Here is a 17,659-nt window from a genome sequence, read left to right on the forward strand (position 1 = left end):
GTATATTTATATTCTATTATAAAATTTCATATCATATCTTGCCTTTCTTTATATGAAATTGATATTTTGGCAATACTATATTAGTATTAATAATTATAATCTTTCATTTGTCCGTAATATATTTTTTTCATTTTATGTTATTTCATTTAGCACAAAATATTCAAAAGGATAAATTGAAAATAACAAATATATATATATATATATATATATATATATATATATATATATATATATATATTTATTTATTGTTATAATTTTTCAACATATTTAGACATGGAAAAAATGTACTAAGAGTAATAAAATAATTTATAAGAAAGTATTTTATATATTTATAAATTATATGATATTGATCATATTCTAATATAAATATTATATTTTTTAAAACATTTTAGTTATAATTATTTTTATGAAATCAACATATATAATAGAAAAAATATAATAGCAAATTAACATTTTTTTTATTTAATATATATATATCCATAAGTTCATATAATTATTTTAAGGTTTTAACAAATCATGGCGATTACATGACACAAAAAGATTCCACGTTTTCTTGGCAAAAACAAAATTATACTCAACACCAACGCCTTTGGTTTCGAATTCGTGCAGCACATGAAATCATTTACAAATGATTATTGATCAATTAAAAACAGCTGCAAAATCTAATTAATTTCGGGATTAATGAAGCTCAGATTTGTTGATCTGAAATCTGCCGTGTCCTAAAGAAGGGGATCCAACACAGATCCTAAAAAATTCCTAACGCGGACCGTTTCAATCAAATTAATCAACCAATCAAAGTTGGGATCCAGCGGTACAGAATTTTCATATGCCCATCCAACAATATTAAGTACTTTCATGGAAGCCTCCAACGACAAGCCATCGCTGTCTTCTCTTCCCCGCAAACCTAACCAATTTCGCTTGCTTCCTTTTTTTGACCCCATTAAGAACCGTAGGTGGGCTCTCTCTCAAATATCCACTTCTCCTTCTCATTATTTATAATCATCATCTGTTCAGGGTTCAGCACAAACCCAGCTGGTTTCGTGGAAAGGTGCAGAATTCTAATGCTTCTTGTATTCTGATTTCATGTTTAGTTTTGTTATATACAATGCTTAACTGGGTATGCGTCTGTTTTTGATTCAGGGAAATGATAAGAAAGGATTGAGCTTTTTTGCTTGTTTCCTGTTGGTTGAGTGAAGATGGAGTTGTATTCGCCATTTGGTCTTCGTGTTTGTTCGTGGGTTTCTCTAGTGCTCTTGCTGCTGAATAGTGGAGTAGTATTCTCGGAATCCAAATATTTGATTGGGCTTGGGAGCTATGATATTACAGGACCTGCTGCTGATGTTAATATGATGGGTTATGCTAACACTGATCAGATTGCTTCTGGGATTCACTTTAGGTTGCGGGCTCGGACTTTTATCGTCGCGGAGCCACAGGGGAACCGGGTAGTATTCGTCAATTTGGATGCTTGTATGGCCTCACAACTTGTGAAAATTAAAGTGATTGAACGATTGAAGGCCAGGTAATTCTCAATTCTGCATATTAGTGTCTCAATCTCTGCTCCAATCTTCTTTTAGTGCATAGTAAGACTAAAGCTTGTTTGGAAGAGTAAAATGACTTCATGTCTGAAGCAAAATTTCAAAACATGTGAAATCTGGAAGATTGGTTTGATAAGGGGGAAAAGAAGTGCATAGCTTAGAATTACAGAAGTGTGTAATATTTTCTGCTCTCAAAACCATCCTTGTGAAATTATATTTATGTGGATAAAATGGCAGGTATGGGGATCTCTACACTGAAAAGAATGTTGCTATCAGTGGTATTCACACCCATGCGGGTCCAGGGGGCTATCTCCAATACGTTGTGTATATTGTGACATCTCTTGGATTTGTGCGTCAATCATTCGATGTTATTGTAGATGGCATTGAGAAGAGCATTGTAAAAGCTCATGAAAATCTCCGCCCAGGGTCAATTTTTGTGAATAAGGGTAAGTGATACGTTCTTTACTATTGCTGCATTCTTGTTCTGCATGAACACAGGGTCAAATGTTTGACTAATCTGTGAATTCAAAATACTTTTCTGGATGGATGAAAAGAAAAAATCACAATAAAAATAAAGGAAAAGGGCGTTTCCGTGGTGTTTGATTTTGTGTTGTGGGTGGAATTTGGTCTCTCACTTTAACTCAATACATCAAGTCCATGAACTTATTGATTTTACTCTGCTTTTATTGTCAAAATTATAATGTGTTTTTTGAGCTGTTTAATTCTTTCAAGATCTTTGTCTCCGATGAGTTATATCCTCGTAAAAGTGTAGTTCTCTGGATTCAGGCATTTACTATCCACAGCATTAACATGCATGGATGATGCTTGATGGGGTATGGTCTGTGATAGAAATGACAACTTGTGCAATTTATTGGGGAAAGAACTTTGTTTGTTAATTTCATGTGGAACTTCAAGATCTCTTTAATCTAGTGATGTGATGTCAGTGATCTACAATGCACTCTCCGTTAAATTTTTGCTTCTTTTATCTTTTGAACAGCAGGTGAATTGCTACATGACCCTGCATTTCCATATGTTATACTCTGCATGCATGACCTTTCTTTCTAAGATTGGACTTCCAATTGTTGTATTAACCATAATCGAGTTATATGGAAAGCTAAAAGGCTTTCATCTGTGTGCAGTTGTAGAAAAAAGATGACATTCAACATTTAGGGAATTTAGTCAATAGGATTTTTTTTTTTGTTATTTTAAAGTTGGATATTTTATTGAACCCAAAATTGCTCCTTCTGTTGTTGCCTTTATCATTGTACCATTTACCCAATTTTGCGCCTCGAATCTATGTTTTGTTTTGCTTCTATTCTTTTCCTTTTTGTTGCTTTTGTTATCCAGGGGCCAGGTTGTGGTTGTATGGTTGCTTGTAATCTGATAAGGATTTGGGCTTTGTACTGTATGCTCACAGGAGAGCTGTTAGATGCTGGTGTAAATCGCAGTCCTAGTGCATATCTTAATAATCCTGCAGAAGAGCGCAACAAATATAAGTATGATGTTGACAAAGAAATTACCCTTTTGAAGTTTGTTGATGATGAGTGGGGTCCAGTTGGTAGCTTCAATTGGTTTGCTACTCACGGAACTTCAATGAGCCGTACAAATTCTTTGATAAGTGGGGATAACAAGGGTGCTGCTGCACGATTTATGGAGGACTGGTTTGAAAAGAATGGTGTTGGTAGCTCATATTCTGATGAAAGTGTAGTTGATGGAATCCCTCGCAGAGTCCCAAATATAATTCCACAACCACGTAGTAATCGTAAGTTACTCATTTTGCATTTTGATCAAGATACTGCAATTCGGAAAGGGTTTAAGAAAACTTTGTTTGATTTATGTCTTCAGAAAACAATTTCTTTTATCTGCTACAGTTTTTAGCTTGTGTGGGAACAATTCAACATTACTTCACTTTTTAGCATGTTAAGACCCTTCATAAATCAAAACGATGCCGTGGGGCTGAAAGACTGCACTGAAACAAATAGCAATAATGGAATAATTTTAAAGCACATTAATATGGTAATATTTACTGGCAGATTTAGTTATTATTTTTCTCATCTACTTTTTTGAAGAAAAAGAAAAGTTAATATTCAATGCTTCCTGATCTTTGAACTTATGCCTTTTGATCAAGTGTGAGTGATTGACTGAAAACACGAACATAATTACTTAGGACAAATTGTAACTTCTGAAAACATTTACCAGTTTAGAAAGTTCAACTTGAATTTGATATTTTATTATCATGTCTTTGTGCTGCCAAATATATACTAGGACAGATAAATGTAGATCCTTGCGTTTACTTGTTGATATCTGTGTATTTGCAGACCATGAGCTCCTAGAGCTTGCTGCATCCTTCCAGTCTTCTCCTGGTAGAACAACAACCAAGATTCTTAGTGTTGCAAATCGTGTCAGGGGGGCTCTTAGGCAAGCTGAGAAACCTGAATTTGTATCTGCATTTTGTCAAACCAACTGTGGGGATGTTAGCCCTAATGTGCTTGGAGCCTTCTGCACAGACACTGAGCTACCTTGTGACTTCAACCACAGTACCTGTGGTGGAAAGAATGAGCTGTGCTATGGCCGAGGACCAGGGTATTTAATCCTTTTCCTTCTGGTGCTTTTGATGGTATAAGATGCCTTTAACCTGTTGAAATACTAAATGGTAACTTAACCTGACAGTTATCCGGATGAGTTTGAAAGTACACGTATTATTGGTGAGAGGCAATTCAGAAAAGCTGTGGAACTTTTCAATAAAGCATCTGAGCAAGTAAGTGGAAAGGTTGATTATCGTCACACTTTTCTTGACTTCTCCCAGCTTGAAGTGACACTTTCTAAACAAGGGGGAGGTTCTGAGGTAGTAAAAACTTGTCCTGCTGCAATGGGGTTCGCATTTGCTGCAGGAACAACAGATGGACCAGGAGCTTTTGATTTTAAGCAAGGAGATGACAAGGTAATTGGCTGGTTGTTATCTTCATGATGTGTCTCAAGTTTTCCTATTCTCTTAAATCTTACAATATTTGATATTTGAATGTTTTGCATGATTTTTTTTTTTTTTTTTTGGTGATATTTTATGTTAGGGAAATGCCTTCTGGAGGCTGGTCCGTAACTTCCTGAAAACACCAAATAAGGAACAAGTTGATTGTCAGCATCCAAAGCCCATCTTACTTGATACTGGAGAAATGAAGCAACCATATGATTGGGCAGTAAGTTGCATTCTCATTTACACATTTGCTGTATGAGTAGAGTTTAGTCATTAATAAAAGTCTCCAAAGAAGATGACACTGCATGTTCTCCCAAATTTGACCATTATAAACTCTAGTTGAATAGCTTTTACTAGTGATAGTGTTTTTGGTAACATTTACTATGATTTTTGTAACCTCCAAATTTCTTTTAATGTTGGCCTAAAAAAATGGTTTTTCTAAGAGCAATTTATTTATTCATGGATTATGCAGCCTTCAATACTTCCAATTCAGATCCTCAGAGTGGGGCAACTAGTCATTCTCAGTGTACCAGGAGGTATAAACTTGCCTTGTTCCTTTTTCTTTCTTTCCCAGCAGGTTAACGCCATTGTTAGTTGATTCATTGCTTCATTATTGCAAAGAAACTAACGTCTGAATTTGGAAGGGATGAGAAATTGCTAATGTTTGATAGCCATAGATTGGGAAACATGCCAAGTTCTGGTTTTTTAGCAACTAGGGTTGTTGAGCTATCACATAGGCTGGGATGGACCAAAATGAGGTCAGCCTGAGAGTCCATTTTGTGCCATGAAGAAATGCGTGAAGCCTCTTTGGTGCAAATGAACTTATTTGTTTAATATGGTGGGCTGCACCAAAGACATTTTTGTTGGAAAACAGAATTTGACTATTTAGTTTTGCTTTCGATACAGTGGAATAAATGTAACTAAATATTGCTTCAGAATAGTCCAGTTTCCATGATGAGGGCAACACTGCGCTGGCCATGTTGACTGGCAGGGCACTTCCAGCCAAATTGGCTGAATAAGCCCAGTTCTTAATAATTTTGTTCTTCATTCCAATCGGTATCTGCATTAACATTTTTACTAACATTAAACCTGGTAGGAGAATCATGGTTTATTCATCTGTTTTGACTCGGAGTACAACTGCCAACTAAGCAGTGGATGATATTATTCTGTTGATTTTTTTTTCAACACTTTCTATGCATCATTCAAGGTTTGTTTCTCCAACCAGTATGCTTCCCTAAGTTCATGAATTTTACATTTCTTTCAAACAGAATTCACAACAATGGCTGGGAGGCGACTTCGTGATGCTGTGAGAACAGTGCTTACAAGTGGAAATAAAGAATTCAATGGCAATGTTCATGTTGTTATAGCTGGGTTGACTAATACTTATTCACAGTATGTGACTACCTTTGAAGAGTACCAAGTGCAGAGATATGAAGTAAGTAAATATTTTAGACAATTAATAAAAATAATAGTTTTATATTCAAAACTAGTGATTGAAAAATTCCTCAAATATTGTTATATTAGAACATATTTCAACATTTGTAAAATTATGGTAGATTAGGTTGCTTTACACCCTTGGGGAACTGTCCCAATAACCAAAGTAGCTTACCAGCTGGTTCTATAATGGAAGTTCTTTGATGCAGTCAAGTGAGTCCCTTAAGATTGGTATTGCATGATTTTAAGCAGCATTGCAATAATTGTGTGAGCCTTAAATTAGTAGTCACAACTTTTGTTTTAGGGCTTATTTGATATGTTAGTTGTTAGCATGGTTCGTTATTCTCAGAAAGTGAAATCATTCTCAGGGCGCCTCCACTTTATTTGGTCCACAAACGCTCAGCGCATACATTCAGGAGTTCGAGAAGCTCGCAAGCGCCCTTGTCAGTGGACAGACTGTGGAGCCTGGTCCGCAACCACCTGATCTCCTGAATAAGCAAATAAGCTTGCTTACACCAGTTGTAATGGATGCAACCCCTCCTGGTGTAAATTTTGGTGATTGCAGCTCTGATGTTCCCAAGAATTCTACATTCAAGAGAGGTGACACGGTAACAGTTGTCTTCTGGTCAGGATGCCCCAGAAATGACCTCATGACTGAAGGTACATTTGCCCTTGTGGAGATCCTTGAAGGAAAAGATAGTTGGGTTCCAGCTTATGATGATGACGATTTCTGTCTTCGCTTTAAGTGGTCAAGACCTTCAAAACTAAGTGCACGTAGTCAGGCAACCATGGAATGGAGGATCCCCCAGTCTGCCACACCTGGTGTCTATAGAATAAGACATTTTGGTGCTGCAAAGAGCTTCCTGGGTACCATTCGCCATTTCACTGGCTCATCTAGTGCCTTTGTTGTAGAATGATAGACTTATTCTGATACTATACGCATGGTCTTATATCCTTGTATTTGTTTGAACAATGAACATGATAGAATTACAAGTGGTTAGTGGCTAGCATGATACAACACTGGTTTTCAAGTTTCAATAATCTCTAATATCTATATTTGTCACCTTCAACTCAGGAATCCCTTAATCTTCCCAGAGCAAAATAAATCAGGTTCAACTTGAATTCATCGCTATATATCTGTACTAGAGGCAGGAGGGCTACCTTGCACTAAACCAACTCACCATTTTATTTTTCTTTCTTTTTTCATTTTGGTTGGTTCCACTTACTATGGTTAATTTGTGGTTTATCTGATACCCATTGGCTAATTTATGAGAATCAATAATCAGTTGGCTAATTCTCTACATCCTGTGAAGAAAAGCAATTCGCATCTAGTACATTCTCTTCTTTTTTTTGTACAATATCCCCTTCAAATAATTCACTTAAACAAAAGGGGAAAAACGATTAGCTCTGATTTATTCTCCAAAAACATGTTGTGCAGAGTTATGAAGAGAAACCCCAAAATTTAGGAATTGTAAAAGGCATCAACTTGATTCTGATTTATTATTTAATACGGTTGGAACTAGTTTCATACCAACATTCAATAACTATAAACCTTTTAATACCTCTGGTGATTTTTTTTTTTTAAATTATGAACTAATAAATCATTTAGAGTTAAAGTTACCTATTATTTGACTGATGTCCTAACTTTGTTATAGGTTAAGGTTTAAGTTGAAATTCTGGCTAAATAAAATAAAAGAAATAGCACATTATTTGAATGACTAATTAGAGTTTTAAAATTCACCATATTTAATATTTAGAGTCCATTTCACTCACACAATGAAATTGAAAATTAGTATTAAAATTAAAATTAAATAGAATCAAAAATAGAATATTGAATTTTTATTTATATTTAATTCATTATGAAGTCGGAATAAATTTCTTTTAGAGTTATTTGATTCACATATGTAAATTATATAGTTGAAATCAAACTTATTTTGTACTTAATAAAAATTATTCTAAAATTAATTTTTAATATATTTTTTATATTTTTTTTTTAATTTTAATTAATCATATTAAAATATAAAATAAATATTTTATATTTTAATTATTATAATTATTTTTCATTTTGATTTTAATTTTTAATTAATTATATGAAAATATAAAATATTATTTTAAAAATTTTTATTTTAATTAATAATATAAAAATGCAAAAATTGAAGCATTCCAATAAATATATGAGTAAAATCAAGCATTTAATTTTTAATAAACTAATAATTTTCATTCATATATTTTGATTTCTTAAGTTAGAAAAATGAATGAAACCATTCCTTCCCTTTCTCGGACTAGCTTTTGGTGAACCAAAGAGGGCGCTCAGAATTAAACCACGGTGGTGGCGTTTTGACTAAAACAGCGCCGTTTAAATAACTATTCCGTAACGCAACTCGCTCTTGGACTGTAAGACTCTGAGTTCAGATGCTGTGAAACCCTAACAGAATTTGCATAACCAAATAGAGACGGTAGCTCGCTCAAGCTTTGAAGGTTTCCGATCCTTTCAGATTTCTCGTTTACTACGCCTTCGCATTCTCGTTCGCTCCCAAGTAAAGAGCAGAGTTGAAAGAGGAGGATAGCGAGAATAAGAATCCAGAGATGTCGGTGCAAGAGTATTTAGACAAGCACATGCTCTCTCGGAAAATTGAGGACGCCGTCAATGCCGCGGTCAGGGCCAAAACTTCTGATCCCGTTCTCTTTATCGTAATTCTCTGTCTCTCTTGTCGTTTCCTTTTCGTCTCATTTCTTTCGTTTTCTCGGCAACCAAACGGAGAAACTTACTCCTATGATGCTTGAATCTCAGTCTAATCACATGAGAAAAGCGGTTCCCTCTGTGATAACAAAGATAAAAGCCAGGCAGATCCTCGATAGCAGAGGGATTCCAACTGTCGAAGTTGACTTACACACTAACAAAGGGATGTTCCGTGCCTCAGCTCCTAGCGGCGATGTTACTGGCATGTAAGCTTTATTTTTTGCCCCAATTTTGAATTCTACAACCTAAATTTTGGATTGTTTCAGTCTTGTTAGCCATTTTTGATCGCCACATTGCTTTAGGAAGATTGAAGAATTATGCCTCTTGAGTCTAGATTTCTGTTTGCATGTTCAATAGCTAATGGTAGAGAAATTAGAAAATGCAAATCACTAGAGGAGAATTCGTAGGTACGAAGCTGTTGAACTGCGTGATGGAGACAAAGGGACATATCTTGGGAACAGTGTGACAAGAGCGGTTAAGAATGTCAATGAGAAAATATCTGAAGCATTAATTGGGATGGATCCAACACTTCAATCTCAGATTGATCAGGCCATGATTGACTTGGATAAAACTGAAAAGAAGGTAAATTTTTGTTTTCATTTTCACTGCTGTTAATGTAATCAGTAGTCTGCTTTAGTTCTTTGCGCTTATTTTTGTGCAGCAATTTTTAGACTTTCACAATTTCTGGATAACCAAATACTTGTCTAAACTTGTATTTTGATGAATCTTTTATTTTAAGGTTCTTCTTGGTTAGTGAAACATAACAAGTGCAGACATCTGACAACCTTCAGGGCAGTGTTGGAGGATGATCTTGTTATTAATAATCTGAATCTAGTTCATTCTGATGGAATCTAGGCTATGCTGGCGTAAGATTAATGCGTCTGTTTCGTTGGGTGTGAAAAGTGAATTATGTAAATTTTATTTATGTTTCCAGATATGCTAGCTTGTGAGGAAGGTATCTGCATATTAACTTATTAAGAACATCTGCAAACAGCAATCTTTCCATTCCTTCTGTGTAATTGGTAATGAGAAACATTCTGTCAGTGTGCACAAGTGTTTGGATTTCGGAGATTTCTAATGTGTCAATTTTGGGATTCTTACTAGTGGTTCATTACATTCCTTGGTGCAAACATCTGAACTATTATTATTCAGACATCTACAGATGTTAAGGCGGCCTTTGGCAGTGGGCTATATCATTGTTAAAGATTCAGCCTTTAGTTTCATGCTGTACAATTGCATCTGAAAATGATTTTACTCTGATTCTTGTTTTGCTTAAATATTTTGGGGCATTCTGTTTCTTACTTTTAAGTTATTTGAAGGGAGAACTTGGAGCAAATGCTATTTTAGCTGTATCAATTGCTGCATGCAAAGCTGGGGCTGCTGAAAAGGAGGCATGATTTACTTTTCTTTTTTCTTTCCAATTTAGCTTTTTAATTGTTTAATGTGGTTTTTGTAGCAGAAATATGTGCACTTACTTTGAAGTTTGTGACATAAATATCAGGTTCCACTGTACAAACACATTGCTGATCTTTCTGGCAAAACCAACCTGACTCTTCCTGTCCCTGCCTTCACTCTCATAAGTGGTGGTAAACATTCTGGGAGTAATCTAGCCATTCAGGCATGTTCTTTTTAAATTTACTTTGAGAATTCAAACATATGCACTTATTCTAATTCTTGAAACAATTTTTTCATTTGATATTTGTTAGAATCACACAGTGCCTTCAGAACAAGTTGTTGTTGACGGCTTCAAATGGAAAATCCTTAAATTTGGAATTGCCTTGAGATTTGGGAATTAGGACAATCAGAAGTTTGTTAGGCGGGGACATCAGGATAAAAACATATTTAATAAGTTTTTAATTACCTTTCTTCTTCTTTCTGCATTTGGGAAAAGGATAGGTTAGTTCCTATATTCCTATTCATAAGAATTGGCTGTGTATATAGAGTGACCGGAGAAGTGTTTAAGAACATTATCATGCCTGAAGAAAGTTGATCTGGTGACTGATAGCACGTAATAGTTATTTTTATTTTTTTATATTTTTGGCTTATGGTTCACCATGAGCATGTCTTCATAATTTGTCCAGTGTCAAATCTGTGAATTAGTGCTTCATCTTAAAAATAAATTTTCATTGAACTGAATAGTTAATGTAAAAACTTGAAGTGCCTCTTTGTGAGAATCCAGTTTCTCATTGAACTTTATGGGGACACTGCAGAAAACATTTTTTTTTTTGAATTTATATATCAATATTCCAGCACTGGATGTTTTTCTCTTGGCGTTAATTTGATGTCTTTTCCATTCAATGGTGTGTAATAGCTTCTTGTTTTTAACTAATTTTCAGAAAGTAAGTTTAGTGATATTTACTGCTTCATTCATTGAATCATTTGCGTAGATTTGATTCAGTTTTTTTCCCCTAGATGAATTAGAAATACACGCAAGCATAATTTGAATATCTACTATATGTTTCTACATCAACATGCTCCTTCATAACATTGCGTCTATTCTTGCTGCCTCTTTAACAAGTTAGATTCTTTACACATGCAAACTTCATTATAATTGTTAATGTCTAACTTAATGAAAAAAAATGTACTTGAAAATTTTATCAGGAAATCATGGTTCTCCCAGTTGGTGCTAGTAGATTTGCTGAGGCATTGCAAATGGGCTCTGAGACATATCATCATTTAAAGGTGATTTATTTACTTGACACTAATTACCTTCGGAATTTTAACTTTCAATAGTTCATGGTCAAAAAGCTTTCTTTTAGGGATAACACTTGGTTGATGACCTTGTGTGGCCATCTTTCTCTATATATAGATTGTTTTTTGTTTTAAATGGTCAGGCCAATAGTAATTTTGATTCTCATATCCTATCCTTGTTGTCTTCATAGTGCATATATGTGATTATTTTGTGACATATTTGGTGAGCTTTACTGTTAATACAAGACACTTTTTTTCTTTTCCACTCTTCTATTGATTGTAATTTCTGTTATTAAATTAAACAGGCTGTTATTACGGAAAAATATGGTGAACATGGATGTAATGTTGGTGAGGACGGTGGTTTTGCTCCAAACATCTCCAGGCAAGCACTTCTTTGTGTCATGCTTGATGGTCCTATTTTCTACTTCATCCGCAAAAAATTTAATTTCTCATCATAAGAGTAATAGAAGAGGAAAGCACATCAAGCAAAATCATGTTTCCTGCATAAATCACTTCCCAAAAATTAGTTTAAAAAAAGGAAGGAAACAAAAAAAGCAACACTTACCATTCATAAATCTCCAAAAGTGGCCGTATCTTGTCTCAAGCAGTTACACAATCAGTTGTTAACATGTACTCGCCACTAAAAGAGGGTTGTTTTTAACATGTACTCGCCACCAAAAGAGGGTTATGTTTGTTCACTAGAAATAGTGTAGCTCGAACAAAGTGGTGGGAGTTCAAAGTAGTAAAGCAAGTGAAGTTCAAAATGAGTTTCTCGAGTCCGAAGCATGGAAGCTAGATATGGAGGCCAATGATATGTGGATACAGATGGCATCAAAGATTAGAGAAGTAGCTAGAAAAGTGCTCGGAGAGTCTAAAGGACATGGACCACCCTCAAAAGAGAGATGGTGGTGGAATGAAGAAGTACAAAAGGCAGTGAAGAGAAAAAGGGAATGGTATGAGAAATTACCTAAATGTGATAATAATGAGGCATATGAACAGTACAAGATAGCAAAGAAAGAGGCAAAAAAGGCAGTTAGTCAAGCAAGAGCATAGGCCTTTGAAAAGTTATATGAGAAATTTGGAACTAAAGAATGGGAGAAAGATATTTATAGATTAGCAAGGAGGAGAGAAATGAAATGTCAAGATCTCAATCAAGTTAGGTGCATTAAGTATAAAGAAGGAAAAGTGTTGGTGAGAGATGAGGACATTAAAGAAAGATGGAGAAATTATTTTAATGATCTCTTTAATAGTCAAAATGGTAATAGCGTGAATATAGACTATAGAACAATAGATTAGAATGTGAATTATACTAGAAGGATTAGATCTTTAGAAGTAAAGGAAGCACTTAAGAGAATGAAAGTGGGTAAAGCCTGTGGACCCGATGGAATACCAATTGAAGTGTGGAAGTGTTTGGGAGATATGGGAGTGACATGGTTAACTAAATCATTTAATAAGATTCTAAACTCAAAGAAAATGTTGGATGAATGGAGGAGGAGTATTTTAGTACCTATTTTTAAAAATAAGGGAGACATACAGAGTTGCTCAAACTATAGGGGAATTAAACTCATGAGCCATACTATGAAGTTGTGGGAGAGAGTTGTGGAGCATCGTCTACGTCATGATACTTCTATCTCTCTCAATCAATTTGGCTTCATGCCCGGTTGTTCAACTATGGAAGTGATCTTTCTCATTAGAAGCTTGATGGAGAAATATAGAGATGTGAAGAAAGATCTACATATGGTTTTTATTAATTTGGAGAAGGCTTATGATAGTGTTTCAAGAGATGTCTTATGGAGTGTGTTAGAATAAAAGAGGGTATCTATTAGGTACATACAAGTGTTGAAAGATATGTATGAAGGAGCAACTACTGTTGTGCGCACAGTGGGAGGAGACACAAGAGATTTTCGGATCTCAATTGGATTACACCAAGGATCAGCTATAAACCCTTACCTTTTTACATTAGTTTTAGATAAATTGACAAAACATATACAAGAGAGTATTCCTTGATGCATGATGTTTGCGGATGATATTGTTCTGATAGATAAGACGCGAGAAGGAGTCAATAGAAAGCTAGAGCTTTGGAGAAGTACTCTAGAGTCAAAGGGTTTTAAGTTAAGTAGAACGAAGACAGAATACATGCATTGCAAGTTCAGTGAAGGTCAAACTGGTGATAGGGAAGGAGTTAGTTTAGATGGAGTGGTACTGTCCCAAAGTAATCACTTTAAATATCTCGGCTCAGTCCTTCAAGTAGATGGGGGATATGAGAAAGATGTTAGTCATAGGATTAAAGCCGGATGGTTGAAGTGGAGATATGCCACGGGAGTTTTATGGATCGCAAGATTCCCAATAAGTTGAAAGGAAAATTTTACCGTACAGCCATATGACCGGCTATGTTATATGGTAGTGAGTGTTGGGCATTGAAGGAGTCGTATGCGTCTAAGATAAGAGTTGCGGAGATGAGAATATTAAGGTAGATGAGTGGCCATACTAGACTAAATAAAGTCCGTAATGAGAGTATTAGAGAAAAGGTAGGAGTGGTGCCAATTAAGGATAAGTTGAGAGAAGGGAAATTAAGGTGGTTTGGTCATGTGAAGCATAGAGATACGGAGGCTCCAGTTAGACAAGTAGAGCACATTAGGTTATAGGATAGAAAGAAAAAAATGAGTAGACCTAAATTGGCTTGGAGGAAAGTAGTACAATATGACCTAGAAGCATTACACATTTCTGAGGATTTAACCCAAAATCGTTTAGAGTGGAGAAAGCGAATCCATATAGCCGACCCCAAATTTTTTGGGATAAAGACTTAGTTGAGTTGAGTTGAGTTGTATTTGTCTTTAAATCTTATTATATTTCGTATTATTGGCAGTGTTCAAGAAGGCTTGGATCTTGTTAAAGAGGCCATCAGCAGAACGGGTTATAATGATAGAATAAAAATAGCAATTGATGTTGCTGCTACTGCTTTTTGCATAGGTAATCAAACTTTTTTTTTTTCTCTAGCAGTCATCATTAGTTGAGAGCTATGCTTTATCTTATTTTGTTGTTTGATAAACACTGAATTTCCTTTTTGCACATATGCTGCTTGCTAACAGCTTATATCTTCTTCCTTTTTCTGTAATCCCTTCCACCCTAAATATAGGTACCAAGTATGATTTGGACTTCAAATCTCCTAATAGGTCAGGGCAAAATTTCAAGTCAGGAGAGGATATGATTGAGATGTACAAAGAACTATGTACTGGTATACTACTTAGTATTATATTCTTTCGTCTCTTGTTGCCTTCCATTTTCACTTGTGAATTAATGTTTCTCTTCTTGGTATCTTAGAGTACCCAATAGTTTCAATTGAAGATCCATTTGACAAGGAGGATTGGGAACATATCAAGTATTTTTCAAGCCTTGGACTGTGTCAGGTTTGTTTGTAACATGTTCTAATTGGTTGCATGCACTTGGGAATTTTTATGTTTTTATCTCATGAATAAACACTCAAGCAAAGGTAAATATAGAGAGAGTATCATTTGCAGGTAGTAGGGGATGGCTTGTTGATGTCAAATCCAAAACGTATTGAGAGAGCAATCCATGAGTCTACTTGTAATGCTCTTCTTCTCAAGGTATGCCTATGTGGCTATGCTTTGGATGAACTTCTATAATATCTAATGCTTGGGGCCTGTTTGGCCCTGCTGTTGAGTTGTTTTTGGTAGAAATATATCTTTATATGTGGTGGCCAATTGGGCCTTAAGTATGCTAAAATGCCTGGATTTAGCCTGTGAATCCCTTATTAAAAAAATGAGTGATCTCTGTACCTTATACCCACATTATAATAATAGCTTCAACATGGAAATAAAGGCAACTGATTCAGGCTACCTCTACCTTGGTAAGAGGGGAACAAATATTGTTCTTTTGAATCATTTTGTGCTGAGGAGAATACTGGACTTACATTATGTGTGGTCTGGCATTCTCCAACAGAGCACCTCCTTTTCTATCACTATAATCTATGTTGGTGAAGGCCTCTTATGTTCTATTTCTGTGGCACAAATCCAGATAAACCAGATTGGGACAGTAACAGAGGCCTTAGAAGTAGTGAAGCTGGCAAAGGATGCCCACTGGGGAGTGGTGGTATCACATAGAAGTGGGGAAACAGATGATTCTTTCATATCTGATTTATCTGTTGGCCTGGCCACTGGTCAGATCAAAGCAGGTGCTCCTTGCAGGGGAGAGCGACTGGCAAAATACAACCAGGTCCAATTCTGATTCACTTGTGCAAGTTTTCTTCCACATAGCATTCTTCAGTGCTTTCTACAGTTTTTCTTTTTCTTTTCATTTTTGATTAGTTGGGATGTTGGGTGGTTGGGGGTGTTGAGGGGCATTGGCAGAGTAAAATCCACCACTTAATTCTTGCAAGTTTCAACTGTGCCACGTTTTTGACAATCTAGAATGTGGAAGACTAATTTCTACTGCCAGTCGGCTTCTTTAAATTAGCGCTGATCATCAACACCATAATGTAATAATCCATATTAGAATTTTGGGTTAAGTGAAGCCTATAAATTTGCTAACATTATCCTTGCATGAAGATAGGAATTTAATTGGTTACTTTGTGATTCCTATTATTTTATTCCAAAATGAAACCTTTAAGTCTTTAATATAGACACAGTGCAAGTTTAATAATCCTCTTCTTCTCAGGTGAAGGGTTTGGCAGATAATTGTGGTCCATGTCTCTAGTATGGCATTCCTTGTTATACCTCTAGAGTAGGAATCACATCCCTATTAGTGATATTCTTGAGCTCCCCTCGTCACTCTAAAGTAACATGCATTTGTATCAAGGAACTACCCGCTTTTTATCAATAAAAATATTTGAGTTAAATGCAACACAACAATTGGGATGTTCGCTAATGAAAGATGACTATATGTCTAGTGTATGAATGTAATAGCCCTAGCTTTCTTTCAGTTGCTTCGCATTGAGGAAGAACTTGGTGATCAAGCAGTTTATGCTGGTGAAGATTGGAGGCTGACCTGATCCTAAGGTTTTGATACACTTTTTTTTTTTTTTTTTTAATTTTTTAAGTTCTCCTTTTCATTGATTGAGGCTTTACAAGTAAATATACAGTCATATTGAGCAGCTTGGTGTTCTGGTGTAATATTGTTAGGCTTCCTTTTGGTTTTGAGTGAATGTTTCTGGCTTATGTAATTTTTCTGAAGAAAAATGAAGATGTGTTGAGGAATGTGCTGATGAATCTAATTCAAATATTTTGATTCATCCGCACCAGTTGTGCACCTTCCTATTGCATTATGCCAATGCAAAAACCTCTTTATTTTGATTCATTGGCCCTTTTTGTCCCACCATTGGTGTAAATGTGGAAGGCTCTATGCTCTTTTTTTTTTTTTTGGTAAAAAAATGATTTAGGAACAAAGCAAACGACTAGAAGAAGAAGACGAAGAGAGAGCTCATAAATTGAAGTCGGGGTCAGCTCATACATTTTCATTGTATATAATAATGGTTGTAATAGAATTAGATAATTTTAAATTTTTTTTTTTTTTTATTTTCCGAGTTTCTTATTAGATTTTAACCAACTACACAGACGCTTGTTTGTCCCAACTTCAATTGCGATCATCAGTTACAAAAATCATGGAAGGTATGTTACAACTTATGCTTCCAAGAAACTAATCTACTACAGTTGGGTATATTTAGAAGCTTGGATTCTGAGGTCAATTACAAAATCTAATGAAATTTCTTGATATCTGAGTGCACATTTATTTTACAATTTTTTTTTCCAACGAAACAAATATAAAGCTTCTATGCAGTGATACCTAAGCTATAATTTAGTATTAGTCTTGGTCAATAAACAAGGAGAAAACCTCCAGAGCAATCTAGTCCGAGTAAATTCTGTTTCTGCAGTTGGATTCGAAAATAATGCGTTTGTAGCTCCTTGTTTTGGAAGTTATAGTGCGACTGGAATTAGTTTTTTTTTTTTTTTTTTTTTTTTTGTAAAAAAGAAAAAGAAGGATCCGGGATAAGGTAGTGAACTTCTTTACGGTTCAGGTGTTGACAAGTATGCGAACCTGCATATTGATTGATTGCTAGGAAACAGGATTTTAGACGTCTAAAATGATTCAATGCCCAATATTTATTTGGCACAACTTCGAAAGGCCATTTATAACATTACCTTATACAGTTGGAGAGCAGATTAACTACCAATAAAAATAAGCCGGAAAAATAAATTAAATAAGTCTGTAAGTCGAAGCTTAAATAAATTTAAAACTAAATTTTGATCAAATTAGTGCAGAATTTTTTAATTA

At 35.1% G+C, this 17,659-nt stretch overlaps 2 protein-coding genes across 4 annotated transcripts; both read left to right on the forward strand.

The window, feature by feature from the left end:
- Positions 1-713: 713 nt before the first annotated feature.
- LOC110640649 (neutral ceramidase 1) lies at positions 714-6,996 on the forward strand. Of its 2 annotated transcripts, none has more exons than XM_058153017.1 (10): positions 714-953; positions 1,141-1,519; positions 1,773-1,981; positions 2,953-3,297; positions 3,854-4,118; positions 4,206-4,476; positions 4,604-4,729; positions 4,979-5,042; positions 5,775-5,941; positions 6,309-6,996. In XM_058153017.1, exons 2-10 carry the CDS (start codon positions 1,197-1,199, stop codon positions 6,855-6,857), a joined length of 2,319 nt encoding a protein of 772 aa, XP_058009000.1. In that variant the 5' UTR covers positions 714-953; positions 1,141-1,196; the 3' UTR covers positions 6,858-6,996. The 2 variants fall into 2 exon arrangements, with proteins under 2 accessions (XP_058009000.1, XP_021647722.2); XM_021792030.2 differs by having other exon boundaries at positions 715-1,048.
- Positions 6,997-8,237: 1,241 nt separating this feature from the next.
- Positions 8,238-16,684, forward strand: LOC110640652 (cytosolic enolase 3). Of its 2 annotated transcripts, none has more exons than XM_021792033.2 (13): positions 8,238-8,631; positions 8,732-8,886; positions 9,088-9,262; positions 10,000-10,071; positions 10,182-10,298; positions 11,282-11,362; positions 11,677-11,753; positions 14,238-14,341; positions 14,508-14,606; positions 14,693-14,778; positions 14,890-14,976; positions 15,407-15,604; positions 16,046-16,684. In XM_021792033.2, the coding sequence occupies exons 1-13, from the start codon at positions 8,527-8,529 to the stop codon at positions 16,082-16,084; spliced, it is 1,395 nt and encodes a 464-aa protein (XP_021647725.1). In that variant the 5' UTR covers positions 8,238-8,526; the 3' UTR covers positions 16,085-16,684. The 2 variants fall into 2 exon arrangements, with proteins under 2 accessions (XP_021647725.1, XP_021647724.1); XM_021792032.2 differs by having other exon boundaries at positions 8,241-8,631; positions 16,311-16,684.
- The last annotated feature ends 975 nt before the right edge of the window (positions 16,685-17,659 follow it).

Source organism: Hevea brasiliensis, chromosome 9, assembly GCF_030052815.1.
Source record: "Hevea brasiliensis isolate MT/VB/25A 57/8 chromosome 9, ASM3005281v1, whole genome shotgun sequence".
In the NCBI taxonomy this organism is placed as follows: domain Eukaryota; kingdom Viridiplantae; phylum Streptophyta; class Magnoliopsida; order Malpighiales; family Euphorbiaceae; genus Hevea; species Hevea brasiliensis.